Consider the following 21,206-nt stretch of genomic DNA (forward strand, 5'->3'; position numbering starts at 1 on the left):
CTTATGCATATTATTATTACACATTAAGCCTCCTGCATTATTTTCAGAATTTTATTTAAGGGGATGGAGGAATGGCATAGCTCCTTACTTCCAACAGCTCATCTCCACTGAAAAGCTTCCCACTGTGTCCAACAGGACCTTCTGGTAGAACAGATCGGATAAAATGATGTCCCACTGTTGCTTCCAGACTTATCCCCAACCCACTGTTCTCACTGAACTTGCTCACATGGGCCACCTGAAAGGAAAAAAATGGTCATGCATCTAGTATTTTTTCATTTGTTTTTTTTTCCTCATGTATATATTTTATGTTCACCCCCAAAAAAGTCAACTTTCTCACAAAAGCTTCAAAAATCTTATTGTGGAGTTGCAAAGCTTTGGAGCTTTGCCTGTGAAAGAGTACTGATTACCTATCAGTTTTATGAGCCAACACAAATGCAGAGGAAGGAGCCAGGTGCCAGCACCCGAGACACTGGGCAGGGCAGTACCTACAGACACTAGTAACAAATGCGGGGTAATCTAAACAACCACAGATGAAATCAAATGCCTGTGCTCAAACAACAGTATAGAAAAGACACATACTTAGCACTTCACTTATATGCCAGGGACTGGGCTAACCCTATTACGTAGTTTATCTCGTGCTTCTCATAAATCATTCCAATGTCTATCCTTGTCTCTCAGATTAGGAAAATGAAGTTCAAAGAGGGTACCTTACCCAGAATCATAGCTATACAAGAACTTTGAACCTTACACAGTCTGAATCTAGAGCCCACACACCTGATCTTATGCTGGTATCAACAGACAACACTGGTCGTTAAAAGTGAACCAAAGCTTAAAACAGGAGAATGAACTTCTTATTTCCTACTGTTACATTAAATAATGAAGAGTGTTAGGAAATCACCCATTTTCACAAAGAATCCAATTACTATATTAAAATCAGAAGGTATACTAAAGATGATCTACTTCATTCCCTGTATTTTATAGTTCAGGAAACTAAGGGACTGAGAAAAATAGTGTTTAATTAAAAAAGATATATTTCAAATCTTGCTAATATGTGCAGGGTTATTATCAGAAGCTACATCATCCAATTTTGAAATCCACTGTGGATGAAATCCTTCTCACTTCTTAAAACCCCATGTAAATATCACTTCATCAAGCAGCCTTCCAAGTCCCTCCCTGATAATGTCCATCAATCCTTCCTTCTATTATACCACTCCTCTTACAACTAAATTTATGCTGTATAACTACATAGCAAACAATTTAAAGTCAGATCTATCTGACTTTTGTTTGATGAAGGCCAATAAACAGCTTGGTTCTTACCTATAGCACACTTTGCCCTTGACAGATTACTGGGAGTACCAGCAAGAGAAAAAGTGCACAAAGGACAGCCAAAAGTTCATGGTGCTGGGTCTCACCTCTGTGACAAAGTGGTTCGTTCGACAGTTCCCTTCACTATTCAATTACCACCACAGAAGTGCAGCCTCAGTTATATGTCCCAGCCATGTTAACCCTACCCCATAGAAGGAATCCCCCAACCTTCTTTTCATGCTAAATTAACTACAGTTAAGCTGGACCTTATTGTATTCTTCCCTAACTTGATTAAAAGGGTAATAACAGCTGTACTTACTTCTTATTTGACTATTAATCATCTTGAGTGTTTTTTTAAAAAAAAAAGATCGTTGTCATGAAGATTAAATGAAACACTAAGAATATTGCTTGGCACAAAGTACTCAATAAATGCTAGTTATTATTATATGACATCTGTTCTTTGATCTCTCCTATTCTAGAGGTATTTGAATATTATAAGCAATATGAAAAATTCTCCTTAACCTATGGTTTTATTTTTCCTTTCGAAATCCCTAAAATTTGGTGGTATACATCTAAAGATTGATAATTTGTGTTAGCTTTGTTAAGTCTCTATTTAGGATAGCAAGTCCTGATTGCTATATGAGGTATGCAAACTATTAATAAACATAAAACATTTACTATGGCATAAATGGTATGAAAAGAGGATGCAGAATTAAACCCCTTAAGCGAAGTAAATATGTAAGGATAGAGTGGGAAAATATTGATGAATTACAAGTCCTAAAATTTTCACCCCATTTATTTCAGTTCCTTTGTTACTATCCAACTTTCTCCAACCTGAATTTTTCAATACCTGACTCATTTATGTTTTCAAAAAAAGTCCTGGGCTTTTCCTACTTCTCTAGCCCTCTTTAGGAAGGTCATCTTTATTTTTGTCATGAACTTCCTGCTCAAACACAGTCACAAGTTCGGAAGTTAGGGAGGCTAAGCTAACCTACCACTATTTCATAATTAATCCCCATAATTCTTTGCCACTTTGTCAGCAGGGCAGCTTCCTGTTGGCGTGCATCTTCTATGTCTTCTATCTCTGCCGACAATAACGGATATCCTGAAACAGTCAACACAATTAAGTCAGTGACAAACTATGAAAACCTCCATATTTTTACATTCTGTTCCAGAGACACTGTGATCAGAACCTGTCTGTTGTAGCAAGTCTGACTCTTCACCCAGTATATGAGTTACTCTTATTTCTCTACACATTTTTTTAGAGTATAATTGACAAACAATATCCTATTTGTCTCAGGTATATATCATAATGGTTCGATATTTCCATACATTATGAAATGATCTCCACAATAACTCTCGTTGCCATCTGTCACCATGCAAAGTTATTACAATATTATTGACTGTATTACCTATGTGTACAATGCATCCCTATGACTTATTTATTTTATAACCAAAGTTTGTACGTCTTAATCCCTGTAATCTACTTTGCCTGCTCCCAAACCTCCCCACTCTGGTAACCAACACTTGTTTCCTGTATCTACGAGTCTGTTTGATTTCTTTTGTTTGTTTGTTGTCTGAGGACCAGCACTAGGGTAGTTGCATTAGAATCATTTAGAAGTTTTTCCTTAGTTAGTTTAAAAAAGAACTGGGGACTTCTAAGTCTAAGTCTAGAGCATCTCCCTCCCATCCTCCCATATGCACATTCACCAAAGCAAAGACATGATTTGGGCTTTCGAGGTGATTCTCGCACTCCTATCCCTACTTACTGTATCAAGTTTCATGCTCTAAAACCTTTTTATTCTTTCCTGCTACTCTTGATACTCACTTTAGCCTAAATAATTTCTTCAACTACTAGTGTAAAAATTGCAGAATTCAATTAACACATATGAATCTTAGATATCACACTCCCAGGATATTATTGCAAACACAAATATTCCTTTAAAATAATAAAAGTAAATCAAAATTTTCAACAGAAAAAAAAAACGTTAATAATGAAGTAGATATTTTAAAGAACCACAAATCTTCCATACAACTATTTAGTGAAGGGCAGCATACACATGAAGGAAGATCAGGCTTGGACTCAGTTCAGCGGGTTTAAGTTACCAAAGCACCTAAAGCAATGGGACAGGTAAGGAAAGCACATAGCTCCTCGCCTAAAGATGGCAGTAATATTCTGGCATAATTATATATTAAAACAATACTGGTCTAAAAAATGTTTGAACAGCTTGATGGAGTCTAGGTTTATACTGAAAGAAATCTCAGAAAGGTTTAATAATTTCTCCATACAATTCCTTTCCAAACCAACTTCCCAATATTAAGATTTCGAATTTTTGAAAAACTGACAAGAAAAAGCTTCCCAAAACTGGATAGTTTGATTCCTAAGAGCTTATGCTTTAAAAAAGACTCTCACATTTAGTTTAAAAACACTTGATAATTTTATTATTGCTTGCTCAATAAGATATGGACATGTTGGCTGTAGTGAAGGAAGGGGATTAACATAAAACCTTGTACATAATTGACTGATTCCTAAAGGGATCTGGTTTTTAAAATTGTAAGAAAGAAAAACATACAGCCAGAAAATACGCCAGGTGTAAATGATCTATTTTATTCCACTAGAGAAAGTAATCCCATCTATAAATAAGGACTGAAAAGGATCTCTTTTTCTTTTTTGATAGTTTTTTTTAGTAATTTAGTATCCATAAAGGCTTAATCACATTTACAAAAATCATTTCTCTAAAAAACAAACAAACAAACAAACAAACAAACAATAAAGAACATAATAACCTGGCTCCAGGTGTTTACCTTCTTCTTCATTTGGTAATATGCTGGTGTTTCTACTCAAAGATGAAGAATCTTCATCTTTTTCATAATTTTCTTAAAGATAAGAATATTTCAGTAGTTACATCTATAATATAATATAATTTTTCAAATCCCACTGTATTTATCTTAACCCCAAGGTGAGTGTTCTTCGTAGGTAAACTTTTCAATAACCACTTGTACTTAAAAGGTAGGTTCTCCTGTTAACATGACAAAGAAAAAATTTCTCGGGGCACCTGGGTGGCTCAGTCAGTTAAGTGTCCAACTCTTGATTTCAGCTCAGGTCATGATCTCAGGGTCCTGAGATTGAGCCCCACGTTGGGCTCCACGCTGAGTGTGGAGGCTGCTTGAGATTCTCTCTCCCTCTCCCCCTCCCCCACGCTCTCTCTCTAAAAAAAAGAATAAATTTCTCGAGTGATTTGCCTCCCTGTCTCCTACTGCTATAATCAATAGTATATCGCATAAATACCAGAATGGTCAATAATTTGAGAAATGAAACAGCATTTTCAAACCAAAGCCTGACTTCTACCAACAAACTCTTACATCAGTCAGCAACCGGGGGGGGGGGGGGGTTTGCACTAATTTTCAGAGATATTCATGTACCAACAGCTTATGAATGACATTTCTAAATGTGTTGTTAAAGTAGATTCCTTCCAGGAAGGCTGGACATTTAGGAACACGAGGCTTGCAGACCTAGCCAGGGCAGAACGGTTTCCCCTTAAAGAGAAAACATGGCAATGACACCCAAAAGTAAGGCAGGTATGGGAAGGTAAATGCACGTTTCCAACTCTGAAATGGTGCCTGAATCAACAGGAAAGAAAGAAACCCGCTTTATTTGGAAGCTCATTCTGCAGTGAATGGACACAGTTCTGGTTAGTACCAACTTCATCAAATTTCCTTTTTATTTGGCTCATAACGAAGAGTGAAGACTAAATACCATTCTTTAAGTACTCTCAGAATTAGAAAAATATCTAAGTAATACAAGGGTCTAACTGAAAACCAGTTTAACCTGGCGTTACCTTTGCTTCCGCTGGCATTCACAGGAGACACAACTGCTTCCTTTGTGACATCCTCCCTTGACGTGAGCTCAGCCTCCTGCTTTGCTCCTCTTCTCATTAGTGTCAGGTGCACAGTTGGTCCCGTGTGTCGCAACACCTCTACTGCTTGTTGATTGGTAAAACCCTGAAGGTTTGTGCCATCTACCTGTGATCAGAGCAAGACATGTTAAAAAATAAATGAATATTTGTATTACCAATTCACCAAATGCATGTTTACTGCTTGTTAGTGGGAAATGAACAGGACTGAGTACTCCCCTAATTAGAGAATGAACTAACACCTGTTTGGGGACCAGTAATAACTTAGATGCACTAGAATTACCCTGGTGAGTTTTGTTTTATTACAGATGATGGTGTCTCACTTCTAGATATTATGAACCAACAGTTTCAGGGTGGGAATATTCTTTTATATTCCTCAGGTGGTCCTGATACATAGTCAAGTTTGGAAGTCAGTACTACGCAGGATATAAAAGTGGAGAAGACAGTGACAAAAGTGGTCTCTGAGAGTGCTGATGTATTCCATATCATACTTATCCTGGCTTTAAAAAAAGAAAGATGACAACATTACCATCCTTTTTATTTCTTTGCCTCTTTAGAAAATACATGTGACTTTCCCTTTTCCTAGTTCATAAAGGATAAAACATTTGAAGTTGCCCCTGTGATCTTTCCAAATTACAGATATGATCTTATCATCCCAAGAGTGCCTTCCATTGGACACTCCTTAGGCCAACTTTCATATCATGAACATAGCTTAGAAAGACCTGTGTAAACAGTCCCCAGCTCTGCCACCAATCTCTTCCAACATGGTGCTGTCTATCCCTGTGCCCTTCGGCCCCCAAGGGCTCATTTCCACTCCTGCCCTGCAATGTTCCCCTCAGCCAGAAGGCCTCTGCAAGGTCTGCTCCCCCAGTATAGACTCTCTGGACTCCCTCCAGCCCATGCTCTTTCTCATCTGTCCACCCAGAAAACATCAGTACTTGCTTTAGATCTCAGTGCAATACTTCATAACTGAACTATCCTAAGGTCTCTGACTATAGTCAAAGCACCTTTACCATTTCTCCTTTCTAGCATTTACCATAATTTTAATTTTATATTTTCTGTCATTATTAGGTTTGTGACTGCATGCTCCAAGAGGACAGGCTCTGATGTCATCAAAACACACTGCCGTCTGCAAAATAGATATTCACCCCAAATGGGAATATAGAGCCTTTGGTCCATATGTCAAGGATTTATTTGCAAAGCAAATTATCTTTTGTAATAAATAAATGCAGATTATAGCATCTTATTTTAAATTTAAATCTCAAAGACAAAAATCAATCTAAAACAAATGAACATGTTCTTTACTATCAGATAGTAAAGAAAATAAGCAAAAATTCATGAAAATCTCAACTTTAAGGGTCCATAAACATTCTCAAAATTCACAGAACTTATGACAAGTTTTTATCTACAATAGATTTTTATTGTTCAACTCTTTAAAAATTCAATTTAATTTTAAAAACTCAAATACATGATTTTATCAACTTAATAACAATAAAGTTCAAATACATTTTTTAAAAACTGAATTCTTTTTGATTTTCAAAATTTGATGGCCTGAATTTAAACATATTCTTTACCCAAATGTCAGAGATGGTACCAGCACAGAAGAAACTGGTATAATGGAATAACCATGGACTTCTAAAACTAGATTTCAATTCAAATTTCTCAGTATCTTCATCTGTAATATGGTTATAATGTACCTATTTTCCTAAAATTACAGTGCCCAGCACTTTATACTGGGAAGAAACTGAGAAGCTGGTATTATTGACAGACTGAAGAAGTGATTAATAAACATGAAAATCTCTAGCCTTCTTGAGAGAAGTTTCTGTTCAAATATCACTACACTTATCATACATACGAGATAAGGTCCCCAAAGCCCAAATCGGGGCCCCAGGCAGCTCTGGTCTGTTATGCTCACAGGTAGAGTTAAGATGTGGCTTCAGGCCCAATGGTACCACAGACAAAAGTGCTCTGGGACTAGATGCAATGGCAGGAGACTGCCTGTGTGCTCCCAAGGAAAGCTCCAATAACCTTGCAACGCATAGTGCAGACACCACAGCTGGCAGGAACAATAACAGAGGAGAGAATTCCTAGCTGAAACAACTGGAAAACCCCAGCTCCTGACTACACTCCATCAAGCCAGCCAAGCCCTCCCCTAACACACCTTACAGAGATACATATTAAGAGAGAACTTGAGCCTATTAACAAAGTCAAAATATCAAAGGCAACATCTGACACCTTTCTTTACTTACAAGCTTGTTTAATAAATTTTTTAAAGATTTTATTTACATATTTTAGAGATAGAGGGAGAGAGAGTGTGCACGCTGGGTGAACAGGGGGAGGGGCAAAGCGAGAGGGAGAGAATCTCAAGCAGACCCTGTGCTGGGGGGAGGGGCGGGGGGCGCGGGGCTGGATCTTATGACCCTGAGATCATGACCTGAGCTGAAATCAAGAGTCAGACGTTTAACTAACTGAGCCACCCAGGTTCCCCAATATTTTTTTAATCAATCATAATTCTATACTGCTTTTAGCAAAGATTTCTATACATCAGTCTAAGAAGAATGAATATACGATTTCATCTGATGACCAGTTTGGTCAACTTTTTTAAATACAATAGAATCCCTTGATCAAATAATTCTTATATGGAATACCAATACACAAAGAGGAATAAAATGGAAGCGTTTGCTCTAATCCCTCCCCTGTAATGTCTACAGTGAAACCCTAGGGGTCAACAGAGCACAATCTGTAAAACAGGAAGCTTACAACAAAGTAAGTTTAATGTTATAAAATAATACTTTCTCAAAATAGGAAGAAATAGTTTCTCAATCTTCTCACTGCCTGGACAACTACAAAATAAAAACAGTGTAGAGCTCCAAACAGCTGCTTCCAAAACAAAACCAGAAAAAAACAAAGGCTGCAGTTGTGAAAATGCAACCAGTGTGAAGAACTTTACCACCAGTATCTGAAGAGTCCACCAGATGGTGATATTTCACAAAAATTAATGCATGGCCAAAAGCATTGCATGATGTTTCCTTAGAGCCTGAGATGCTCCTGACTAAAAGTTGCTAAAAGTTAAAACTCAGAACACTGAGGACAGTGAAGACAAATGACTTTATTGAAAACAAGAAAACACTTCTCCTTTCGAGGCAATAATTCCCTTTAGTACTATCTTACCTAAGCGAAACCCTATGTGAGGTTCCACTTAATGAAAATAATAACGAGCTTGGAGGGAAGCTACTGTGCTTTTAAATGTGCTATTACTTCAGGCTTTCAATAAGGATCTGCTTTGCTAATTAAACTGTACTTACGTGTCAAGTGTTATACCAAGTATTTTAATTAATTACTCATTTGGTCTTCCTAAAAATTATAGAAGCGAAGTTTTCTTCTCCCAATTTTGTAGGTGAAAAGAAGCTTGCTAAGCAGTAATCATAGGCTCCAGAAATTCTATTCCTAAGGATATACCCAAGAAAAATGAAAACATACATCCACACAAAAACGTTTACACGAATGTTCATAGCAAGATTATCCCTAACGGCCAAAAAATGGAAACAACCCAAATGTCCATCAACTGAAGAATGGGTAAATAAAACGTGGTATATCCATACAATGAAATATCATTCAGCTATAAAAAGAAATGAAGAACTGACACATGCTACAACATGGATGAACCCTGGAAACATGCTAGGCGAAATAAACCAGTCACAAAGGACCACATATAGTATAATTCCATTTACATGAAATGTACACAATACACAAATCTAGAGAGACGGAAAAAAGACTGGTGGTTTTCCAGTGCTGGGAGGATGATAGAATTAGGGACAGACTGCTACTGGGTATGGGGCTTCCTTTTAAAGTAATGAAAAGTTTCTAAAATTGACGGTGATAATGGATGCACAACTGTGAATATACTAAAAGCTACTGAACTATACCCTTTAAATGGGTGAATTGTAGGTTATGTGAATTATATCTCAATAAAGCTGATTTTTTTTTAAAAACGCTTTCTAATGGATTAAAATACATATCTTAGGGAGAAAAGTACACTAGCTATGTTTTCAATTTTTAATTCAGTATTGGATATGGATTTAAATTCTGTATCTACACATTCTCTCTCCACTCTTTTTCTCCAAAATAAAAAAAAAAGTAGTTAATTTTCATTATATGACAAATGAAGATACAGTGGTTAAAACTCATTCTCAGGTTATAACCAACTTACATGGCAAGCACAACTTGATCTTCAGAGTAGGTTTTAAGAGGTGAACAGGTGTACTTAGTTTTATAGAACTAAGCCCAAGAAGACTAGGGAAGTTGTAATGTAGAAGCAAAGGCAGATATAAGGGCATCTCTCTCTCTCTCTCTCTTTTTTAATTGTGGTAGGAAACACGTAACAAAAAATTTAGCATCTTAACCATTTTTACCTGTAAAGTTCAGTAGTGCTAATTTTATTCAGTGTCATACAACAGATCTCCAGAATGTTTTTACCTTGCAAAACTAAAACTCGGTACCCATTAAACAACAACTCCCCATGTCCCCCTCCACTCAGACTCTTGCAACAGCCATTCTTTTTATTTCTGTGAGTTTGACTACTCTAGGTACCTCATGTAAGTGGAAACATACAGTACTTGTCTTTTTGTGACTCCCTTATTTCACTTAGAATAATGTTCTTAAGGTTCAACCATGTTGCGGGATATGACAGAATTTCCTTCTTTACAAGACCAAATAATATTCCATTATATGTATCTGTATCACATCACAGTTTGTTTATCCATTCATCCATCGATGGGCATTTGGGTTACTTCCTCATCTTAGCTATTATGAATAATGCCACTATGAACAAGGAGTCTTATGTTAACATTCTACATTCTTATCATAATAAGATCCCAAGGAAACAACAGAGACTTAATTAAACATAAACTAATACATATTAAGATAAATCAGTATTCTCCAAAATGTCTTCCAAAGAATAATACGCATTTGAGGAAAGAAAGAGCCCATGATTACAAAAGTTTAGGAAAACCCTAAGCAAAATAGCTGGATTTTCTCTACTGCAGAACTTCTCAGAATCTTAGATTTTTCAATGTGCATTATGAATCCCTAAGACATCTTATCACATGCAGTTTTCCTAATCTTATCTGACCAGGAAGCCCCTGGTGTACGGTCTCTCGGACGTGTGTTTCGAGGAGTAGTTAGGGTAGACCAGTTTGCACAGAACACTGAAGCTGAGTTCTTCTGTACACTGCCTTGAATAGCATTATGCTCAAAACATACTGAGTTTACTACAGTAACAGTGATGGGCTTGATCTGATTAAGAGGGACTAGTGATCTATTTCTTTTATTTCTGTATATTCTTAGAGCTAAAAGGAGTCCTGGACATGGAGCCAACAACAGCTTCATTCTGCTGATATATTAAAAAAAATGCACATATCCCAAAATTAGGATTCAAATACACTACAGATTATGATATCCGGTCTTTACATTTAGATAGTCTACAACTAAAGTATAAGTATATTAATATAACGAATTCATTACAACCAGAAATCAGATATATCAGAAATTATTCTATTATTTAGAATTGAGATCAGTGAAGCTTCTATCCAATGCTCTTTCACAAAATAACAAAACGGGTAATTGTAATGACAGCCTCAAATCCCCAAAAAGCTTAAATTAGTATGAAGCTAACTGTAGTTCTCAAAACTGAGCTAGGAGAATGAATTTCTCAACCATGAAAATTAACAAAGCTCTTATTAAATGTGTTACTTACTGCTATAATTTGGTCTCCAATTTGGATTCTTCCATCATGTTCAACAGCACTGCTCTTTGTAATGCTCTTTACAAAGATTCCTGAAGGTTCTAAGATTAGAGATAGGGTTTTTGGATTATTTTTTACTATTTCAAAGCACATTCAAAAACTATCCATCCTTCATTCTCCAAATATAAAGAAAGTCCTAATTTTGAATAAATATAAATCAACAAGCCATAGGAACAAAACCAATAGAAACCTAGTCTAGAGAATAAGACAATAATTTTGTCTGTCAAACACAATATCTACACTGAATTATTCCTAAGGAAGTTTTTGATCAGTTTCTCCAACAATCTTAAAATAAATAATACTGATTCAGTATTTCACTAGACAAAGGTATTAGAGGCAATTCCCAAGTGAAAAAAAAAGTATTTAAAACTACCTAATTTTTTATCTCCAATGTAACCAGCAATGGTAATTCCTAATCCTTGGACATTTTTAGTGAGTTCTACATCAAATGTCTCACTTTCTTCACTTTTCTGAGTAGAAGCATCAACCTAAAATAAAATCAATAAATAAATATGCAGAACAATAAACATGTAAACAAACAAGATAAACTCAAAAGGCAACAACCTGTATTTAGGAATAATATGATATTAGGTGGCGAAGAACTCTGCTGGAGAAGTACAGAAGAGACTACTTCTTCAATCTTAACAACATGAACTGAGCATTACATTGTTACTCAAAAGTAATGTTAGCAGTAAGGATGAATACTCCCTTATCAGAGAAATGCATTATTATTTGTGTATACAAAATTTTAAAAATCAAAGAGTCTCCTATTAACAGATTCTATTTTCAGAGATGGCTTATCTTCATTTCTATAATTGAAAGAACTCATGTTTTGAATTCAGGTCAACAAGTTCAAATCTGAATTTTTCTAATCATTGCTTTGCTCAACTGTGTATCAGGCATAAGAATAACAAGTCCAGCTAACATTTATTGAGCAGTTTCTATGTAATAAACACTTGACATGTCTTAATTTACTCCTTAGAACAAGCCTATGAGGGAGGTACAATTCCTATCAATTTTTCTCTGGGGAAACTGAGAAACATAAACCTTTCCAAGGAAGTAAGCAATCTATTAGAAGCAGAATTCACATACAGGTAAGTTGGTTGCAAAAACCCTGCTCTTAAACTGCTCTGCAGTGTGTAAAATTGCTGGCAGAATGTAAGAGCCAGAGTGTCCACTCAGGACCCAGTGTCCCCTAACCTGCTGCCACTACTATCTGAAGTGAATAGTTGATTCTAACACCATGAATAGGAGTTAATCTATCTTCCAGATAATTTATTAATACACTGATGATGATTTTGAAACCTGCGAAATGCAACCAAAAAAATGCAAATTCAGAGAACTTAGGGATTATATCGGTTTTCAATACTGCTCAGGTCCAGAGCTAGAAAGAACGCAGCACAGTGTTTATATCCATAGGGCCTTGATCAGTAAATTGATGATGCAGGAAGTAATTTTATATTATTTTCTTTGAGATGGCTATTTAAAATTGTTACTGTATTTGTTCTGTAAATTCAGACTTTAACGTAAAAAAGCTCTTTATAAGGAAAGCTTGCCTTTCTGCATCGATCTTCATTCCTGAAATGACAGCTGAAAGCAGGTTTCTCTAACACGTAAAACTGTTATTAATTATACGCTGGGCTGCAGGGCAAGGTTCTCTGAATTCAGCATTAGTAGAATAGTGCAATAAGTCATCAGCAAGCTACCGGCACTGGGTACTTGTTTGGTACCAGCAGACTCCCCAGAGAACCCTACAAAGGTCACAACAGAATGAATGTTCAAATGGACATACAGGTTGGGGCTAGCTGGTAAGGTTTTTTCATTTTCTTTAAGCGAACTCTGACTATATCTCACTGATAGTCCATCTAAGTGAGATATAATTTTATAGTGAAGTTTATTTTTTCGTTGCACATAATTATCTGTGCAAACTTAGCAAAAGTTTAAAGTTTAGATAATTACAAGAAAATGACAGGATGAAATCTGCTTCAATTGAAACAAATGTGTTTTCTATTTTTAATAAGACTTATGCGAGTGCTATTTTAGAGGGTGGCAATTTGACTATCGAATGGTTTTAAAAGGGGCACAAGCTTCAGAAATGATGATATGCACAGAATAGATATTTTTCTAAGCTTTCAATTACATCAAGTGGTTTTCGGTATTGCATTCATTTATATATTGCTGAATAAAATGTTTTGTTTACCACAAAAGAATGTGATTTAAATACTTTCATACACAAGCTTTCTTTCTTTACTTCTTTTTCTCTGCAAAAAATAGCAAATAACTCAGTCCTAAAAACAACAGAATCATGGAAATTTCAAGTGTTCTAATAAAGTTTTAAAGGGCTTGTGGAGGAGGTTAGGCTATTAAAAAAGAATCTGTAGCAACTAATTAGAAAAAAACTTTAACAGAAAAAAATCATAGATGTTTTTAGATCTATGAGAAAGGAATGTGGGACTTGCACTTGCTATAAAGCTTATCTAGAAATTGGATGTAATTCTGTTCTGAAATATTTAAGAAATTTTTGGATAAAATTATTTCGTTGATACTCCCACCCCTTTCCTCTTCCCAAAAGGAAAGTTACTGAAGGAGAATGACTGGAACTCACAGCCCACCTAACAGAGAGCCTTCCAGATAAGAGAAAGATAAAATTCAACATTTTAGTTATTAGTGGCAAATAATTCTTTAAAATTTTATCATCTTTCAAAAGATTATCTTCATAAATGTGCTTAGAGAAAAATTTAAAATAGTAATCTAGAATTTTTTAAAGGAACCTATTTTTCACCTGTTACACATGATTCCTAATTGATAAGATATTATTAGTGCTGAAACACGTCTACACTTGAATTTTCATTCTTTAGCACTAATATGTGAATGAATGTCATCAAGTCTAGTTTCTAAACATCACTATCATCTAAATGCTATTGTCTATGAGGTTCCTGTAACTGTTTCTAACGACTTACCCGCATTTCTGGTGTAGAAGCTGGGGATGAGGAAAGGGTGATGCCCAGAGAGGTGGGTGCTGCTGGCTCTTCTGTGGCACCTCTTGCAATCGTCAATTTCACTCTGTTTCCACATTGCCTGAGCACCTGTGCTACTTGCTCACTGCTCATTCCTGCCAGATCCGTGTCACCAATCTTTAGAATGTGGTCTCCACTGCATAATCGTCCATGCTGAATAAAGAGATCGGTTAATCAGGCTACTAATATTTTAATTTCATCAGAGAAATCGTAAGTGAGGGAAAGAGAATAATTTAAAAACAGCAGTAATGTGAATTACCAATCACGGAACATTAAACATGTGAATGTTACATTAACTGTCTTTTGACGCATCTTATCCTTATTCAATGTGATATAAGTAAATGAAATTCACAAACATTCCTTAAATCAACAGTTAAAAAGAGCTTTTCAGTTTGATTTCTACCCACTATATACAGGAAAATATTAAGCCTTTTATAAGTTTTTTGAAAAATGGAAAAAAAAAAAAAAGAAAATGCCACCAAGCAAAGATGAAGTGTATGCAAATACACATTACTCAAAAAATATAGTATAAACAACAAGAAAGCAGTGAATTAATACCACGTTTCGTTTCTGTCTTGCACTTTCAATTTAAAATATCCCTAAAAGGATAATTTTCAGATGAAATAGATGAAAATTTAGATAGATGAGTCTTATAATCCTCCATACAAGCACTATTCACTACAACTTTCTACAGTGATAGAACTGTTCTGTATCATTCAATACGACAGCTACTATTGACATGTGGTTACAGAATACCTGAAATGTGTCCAACTAAGGAACTGAATTTGTTATTTTATTTAATTTTTCAAATTTTTCCTTATTTATTTTAGAGAGAGAGCTCAAGCGGTGGGGGTGGTGGGACAGAGGGACAGGAGAGAGAATCTTCAGTGGACTCTGTGCTGAGCGTGGAGCCCGACTCAGGGCTTGATCTCATGACCCAAGGGATCACTACCTGAGCTGAAACCAAGAGTCGGACATTTAACTGATCATGCCACCCAGGCACCCCAGGCATTCATTTTATTTAATTTTACTTAATTTATTTAAATTTTAGAAATAACAAGTACATACAAGTAGCTATAGTATTGGACAGTGCAGTTCCATACTGAAGACAAAGCTTAGTTTATTGCAAACCAGTCAACTGGGGAATTTCATTAAATACTGTTAGAGGCTGGCTAATATTTAAGGAAGAAAAAATGCATATTATTTGCTACTGTCAGTACCTCAACTGATAAAGCTGCCATTAAACAGGCCTTTCACTTACGAATATGAGAAATATTTGATGAACTGACTTCCTAGTTTAAGTTCAAATACACACACAAAAACAAACAACTTTATAAACAAAATGTTATAACCAAGGCAAAATTTACTTAATATTAGAGCTTCTCAAATTAAAATATAAATCATAACTAGTAAATGTACAACAATTTTTCTCACATTTTTCCAACAGTGTCACAGAGAATAAATGGCAATGCTTTAATGAACTCTTCCGAGTGATAAAAATAGGCTGTGCTTCATCTACAAAGATGACACAAGTGACCCATCACTAAAGGGACAAGTTGAATCTTGTTTTTTCTCTCAATAATAAAGTATTCCTCTTTCCATAATACCTTGTGGCTATAAAACAGCTGACTAGGTTTATAAATATGATTTATGATCATAAAATAAAGGGTAGCTACCTCTACAATGATCAAAACCATAACCTGGGCTTTAGCCTGTGGTTTTACAAGAGTCTTAAGATCATTGCCTAAAACTCTAACCTAACAGGTGTCTGGGTGGCTCAGTTGGTTAAGCACCCAACTCTTGACTTTGGCTCAGGTCATGATCTCAGGGTCATGGGATCAAGCCCCGCGTCAAGCTCTGCATTCACTCAGCGGGGAGTCTGCTTGAGATTCTTTCTCTCCCTCTCCCTCTGCCCCTCTCCTTGTGCCCGAGCGCTCTCTCTCTAAAATAAATAAATCTTTAAAAAAAAAAATAATAAATAGAACTGTAACTTAAGATCAATGTCCCTTTTCAAAGATCTTTCTCCCAGGGCTAAGATAACACTTCAGGAAAAGCCCAGCAAAACAGAAGCTTCTAACTCAGCTTCTTTGACATTACATAAGGCCGAAGTTTCTTCTAACAGCAAATATAAAAGATGAAGGCATATAATTTGATAAAACAGCATAAAACACCTGTTGGAGTAACTTACCTGGTCAGCTACTCCTCCAGGCAGAATGGTTTTTACTATCACTCCAGTTGCTTTTCCTCCAACAATGCCAAATCCCAGTCCAGATCCATCGTTCACCAGTTCAATAGTCTCCACATGCTGCCAGTGAACCTGAAAACAAAACTCCTACATGAATTTGAAAAAATTTGGGAAAACTAAAACTTTTATTATAGTTGAGATTTTTGTGACTATTATTTTGTGATTAGTATCAAATAATGGAGTTCAGACATAATAATTAGCCTTAACAATGTCCCTTTGGTTTAGTATACTTCCCTTTCAACAGATTGTTACTGCTATTGATATAATCATTCTTGAAATTATCAATACATCTTTATAGTGACTGAATTTAACCAGCTGAAGATAGGCACTGATTTGCAAGATCCTTTGTAGAACTTCTAAAAAAAGAAAAAGATCAAGGAGAAATCATCACCTGTTAAGATTACCTTCTATAAAATCTTGCCTCACAGGATTTCAAATTAGAGGACTCCTTAAAGTCACTGACAGCTAACTCAAACAGTGTAATTCTGTAATTTATAAAGCAAAATCAAGACCATTATTTGTGTGCAGATAGAGGCAGGTTTGTTAAAAAAACTGATTTTTTTTTTGGAGGAATGTGGTCAACTAGAAGAATACACGAAAAAAGATAAAAGATGATTTAGAAGGTAGTAACTTAATCATAATTAAATAACTAACATTCCAAACTAGAAAGAGTTAAAAGAATAAAATGGGAAAAACTCAAGAAATACAAGGACCTACAGGAAATGGAAATCTATAGACAACCAAAAAGAATTATAAAAACAGTATCTGTCCCTTTTACAAATCTTACGTACTCACCGGGTTAGAGTGAGCTGAAACTGTGCTGGCTGCAGATGGAGAACGGGATACTATGGGGCTGATGAGCTGAGGCAATGAGCCTCTGGCGATAACTAGCTGGACATTATCTTTGGCTTTCTGCAGGATGCTGATAGCCTGCTGATGTGTAATTGTCTGATCAAGTGCCTGTCCATTGATAGCAAGGATCTGATCGGTTTCCTTCAGTCTTCCATCTCTATCAGGAATGAAAAAAGGGATAAAAGACATGACAGCTCTCAAGAAAATGACAGCTTCTTTGCCATATAGTTTCAGGTTATTTTTAAGCCAGTTTTCTAATGTCCACACTTTTTAAGCTTTTCCCTGCAATTTCACTTTTAAAAATGGAAGTTTGGGCTCCAGTTACCCACCCCTAATCGATCCCTCCCATTTAAAAGTCACCTTCTTTATAGCTACTCACTCAACCTGTATGTTTTGTCTTAGATGTTCCTATTTACTTCAAATAAACACAAAGGTATATACATTGGGTTGCTGTTTTGAGTATATTAACAAAATATTGCTCAAGTTATAGTGGGTCATTTGTATACTTTTCTATATTGCAACTTTTAAATCTAACTGAAAAGAACCCATTTAGTAATAATGAGAATAATGTCCCTTTCCTTCCTAAAAAGTGACTATGACTGTATTTAGAAGATATTCTCCCTTCTAAGGACTTGCTTTTTATCACAGAAATGTTAAATATTTCTAAAAACTGATTAAAGCAGATTATATTAAGTTTCTGTTTTTATTCACTTTTCTTTCTCTAAATTCTCCCAAGGTCATCAACACCTTCTGAATACAGTATCAAAAACAGAGAAGATGCCATGAGAGTCTTACCTGTGGGCCACACTGCCCTCTTGGATCTCTTGCACGAATATTCCCAGTTCTCCCCGGTTTTCACTCCTGAGTCCCACAACACTAAACCCAAGGCCTCCACATGGGGGTTTGAGGAGCTCAAAAACTTCTATGTGGCGACCCTGTTCAGGAAACAAAGCAAGAAATTAAAATTAAAAGTCAATCACACCATTCACAGTTATTTTATTAATGGCATTACTAAGTTTAAAAAAACAATTTAAAAGAAATTTCTCAGATAACCTTGTTTACTCATCACCTAGAATGATGTGTTTTATTATTGACCCTGAAGAATAAAAAAAAAAAAAAAGAAAAATGAAATAGAAAAATTTCTGATCCATCCGAACTCACACAAAATCCACTTCTTTTCCATTTCAATTTTTTCAGATGTTATAAATATAATTTAACAATATACATTATATATTTATATAATACAATATAAATATATACATATTCTTCCAATTATTCAGGACTTGTTCACACTGTTCTATCATAACAGAAAGAAATGTTCTTACCTGGGCCATATTTTTGATTAGTTGATCAAATTCATCACAAGCAGGTTTCCCACTGACGTGTGGAGTACCAGATCCTGTAAATGCTTCCAGATTCCCATTATTTGAGGATGATAAGAACAGTTCATTTTGCAGAGTAGGAATTACAGCTGGGCTGGGATGTGGAATGTGAGCATATTCGACATTTGAAATTGCTGATGTTGTAGTGTTTACCTAAGAGCAATATGAAGATTATTAACAAATTTGACATTCCATAAACTATTTCATAGAAGACATCCCGAGGGGTAGTAATGAAGTAAGTACACAGGAAATTTCGAAATTTCCATACCCTTTTATTTAGCAACTCTATTTTAAGAAATTAATTTCAAAGAGAAATTGTGCATTTGTGTATTACAAAGATGTGTGTATAAGGATGCAGCATTGTTTATTGATGGAAAAATTTCAAAACCTACGTCCAGTGTTCAACTTTAAGGTACTCATTAAAACACACATGAACATACACATTCACATGCACACTCAAGTGAAAAAAGGCTAGTTATCAAGCAATGTGTACAGTATGACACAATGCACATTCAAAAAAAGATGTTTATATTTATATTAAACGTCTGGGAGAATATATACCAACCAACCAATATAACATTAGTTGTCCCTGAGAGACAGGGGGCAATTTAATCTTCTATATTCTTGAATTTTTAGAACAATATATGTAGTAAAGAATTTGGTCTTTCCTGAAGAGAGGTCTGACCTTTATCCCCAGCTCCTAGGAAGTAACCTCTAAGCCCTTGGACTTCCCAGATATTCATGGTTGGCTCCAAGTCCACAAGATATCAGCCCAAACTGACACTAAGTTAAATCACATAGGCAGTCAATCATGCCTATGAAATGATACCCTAATAAAATTTCTGAACACCAAACTCAGGTGCGATTCCTCTGTCATACTGTCCTGAAAAGGAAACACTTTGTGAGGAAAATGGCAGCTTCATATTTGAAAGCCTCTCAGGCTGCTCTATGCATCTCTTCCTTTGGCTGATTTTTTACCTGTACCCTTTCTTTATAATGGACCATAAGCATGAGTACAAAAGCTTCCAGTAAGTCCACAGGTCCTTATACTGAATTACTGAACCTGAGGGTGGTTTGGGGAACATCCAGAACTTGCAGTTCCTCTCAGAAGTGAGGGTGGTCTTTTGTGGATTCTTCCCTCTAACTTCATAGTTAGACCTTAACTCTTTGCTGTTGGTGTCAAAAGTCTCCAACAGACTTGGAACCTGGAGGATTGTGTCCTAAAGCCTCGCAGTTTGGCTAACTCCAGGTACAATGACATAAGTAACAACAATGACAAAAAAGATCATTCCATTCTGGAAAAACATTCTATGATTACTTTTATGTGCCTGTTATACAGAGCATCAAGTTAAAGCTAAATAATTTCCCATTTCTGTAGGGTGTCTGTACTGCAAATTTTTACCCACAATTATTTATCAGAAAGAGTACATCAATGATGCTTTTGCATTTCTCTCTGGACTCATCTCCTGCACTGTGTCCCTCACGCAGGAGACTCCAGCCATACTGACCCCTTCATAGTTCCTCAAACCAAACTGCTCACTCTATCAGCCACGTACATCCTTCCCCAACATCTACATGCTTATTGCTTCCCTTCATTCGGGTGTGCTCAACTTCATCCCAGAAAAGCCCTCCCTGACAGCCCTACCCAAGACAGCACCCCACCATTATGCTCTGCGAGCTTACCCTGTCCTGCTTTTCTTCTTGGCAGTTGTCATGGACCCTGTTGCATGGAGCTTCCTTCCCAATCTGTGTGGACAGACTAGAATGTAGAATTCCCCCGTGGAGGAACTGGACTGTTTTATTCTCTCTGTAAGAGTGCCTTGCTCAGAGTTGGCATTCAATATACATTTGCAGAATAAATGTTTATTTTTTTAGGGACCTGCTCTGATTTCATCTCCCCGACAACCCTCCCACTATCATTATTTCCATTTTTCAGATGACAAAATTATACAAAGTCACACATCTAATAAGTAGATTTTTTCATCATGGTGTTCCTATGTCTGTTTTATACACATGACAAACAGTCATTTGAGATATCATTTCTGGAAATAAGACATTAGGTAAAATTTAAGTTGACAGAGCAATCAAAATATTTTACAACACATCACCAATCCATGCCTAAGAGCTTGTTACCTGTCCTTAAAACCATACAGAAAGTAATAAGTTAACAAAGTTACCAGTAATCCAACTTATATTGGCTTATATTATATTATATTGGCTATCTACAATCACAGATGAAAGAGAGATCATTGTGTTGAGAAGAGGGTTTTGGGAATCCTTTCAAATGATTATTTTAAAATCTACAGCAGGCATGATCAATTATTATTTTTTCAAAAGCAAGCTCCTTATGCCAAACTTGATTTTTTTTTTATCCTGAGCCATGGCAATTTCAATAAAGTCTGCCAGCAGAAGATACACCGCTCAGGTTGAAGCAGATGGCATAATGAAATCTGTGACAGGCTGAGGATCCCACACACCAAGACCTAATGCCTATAGTATGTTTGCATAGGAGAAAAATATTTGGACTTCTGCTAAGGTAAGCCAGAATGAACAAATCACATTCCAAGAATCGAGAGTTTATCTACATGAAGTTAACCAGCGAAACAGAAGCTCTGATTTTATGGAAGACTAGGTGTGAAGGCACTCTAAAAGTTCCAGGACCAGAACAAGTACAATACCATGAGAATC

General features: G+C 36.0%; 1 protein-coding gene across 21 annotated transcripts in view; it reads right to left on the bottom strand.

Moving 5' to 3' along the window:
• Window positions 1-21,206, bottom strand: part of MPDZ (multiple PDZ domain crumbs cell polarity complex component) — a 168,726-nt gene that overhangs the window by 92,948 nt on the left and 54,572 nt on the right. For 10 of the 21 annotated variants that reach the window (XM_048222973.2, XM_048222968.2, XM_048222976.2 and 7 more), the window contains exons 4-14: window positions 18,462-18,671; window positions 17,932-18,071; window positions 17,080-17,293; window positions 16,228-16,356; window positions 13,983-14,192; window positions 11,396-11,510; window positions 10,975-11,063; window positions 5,145-5,328; window positions 4,093-4,182; window positions 2,301-2,410; window positions 89-235 (exon numbers count right to left, since the gene is read on the bottom strand). In XM_048222973.2, the coding sequence (XP_048078930.2) occupies window positions 89-235; window positions 2,301-2,410; window positions 4,093-4,182; window positions 5,145-5,328; window positions 10,975-11,063; window positions 11,396-11,510; window positions 13,983-14,192; window positions 16,228-16,356; window positions 17,080-17,293; window positions 17,932-18,071; window positions 18,462-18,671 (1,638 nt within the window). Of the gene's footprint in view, window positions 1-88; window positions 236-2,300; window positions 2,411-4,092; window positions 4,183-5,144; window positions 5,329-10,974; window positions 11,064-11,395; window positions 11,511-13,982; window positions 14,193-16,227; window positions 16,357-17,079; window positions 17,294-17,931; window positions 18,072-18,461; window positions 18,672-20,201; window positions 20,265-21,206 lie in introns of all 21 variants that reach the window. The other 11 variants (XM_044386928.3, XM_048222975.2, XM_044386927.3 and 8 more) reach the window with 3 other exon arrangements.

Source organism: Ursus arctos, unplaced genomic scaffold (assembly GCF_023065955.2).
Source record: "Ursus arctos isolate Adak ecotype North America unplaced genomic scaffold, UrsArc2.0 scaffold_18, whole genome shotgun sequence".
In the NCBI taxonomy this organism is placed as follows: Eukaryota; Metazoa; Chordata; class Mammalia; order Carnivora; family Ursidae; genus Ursus; species Ursus arctos.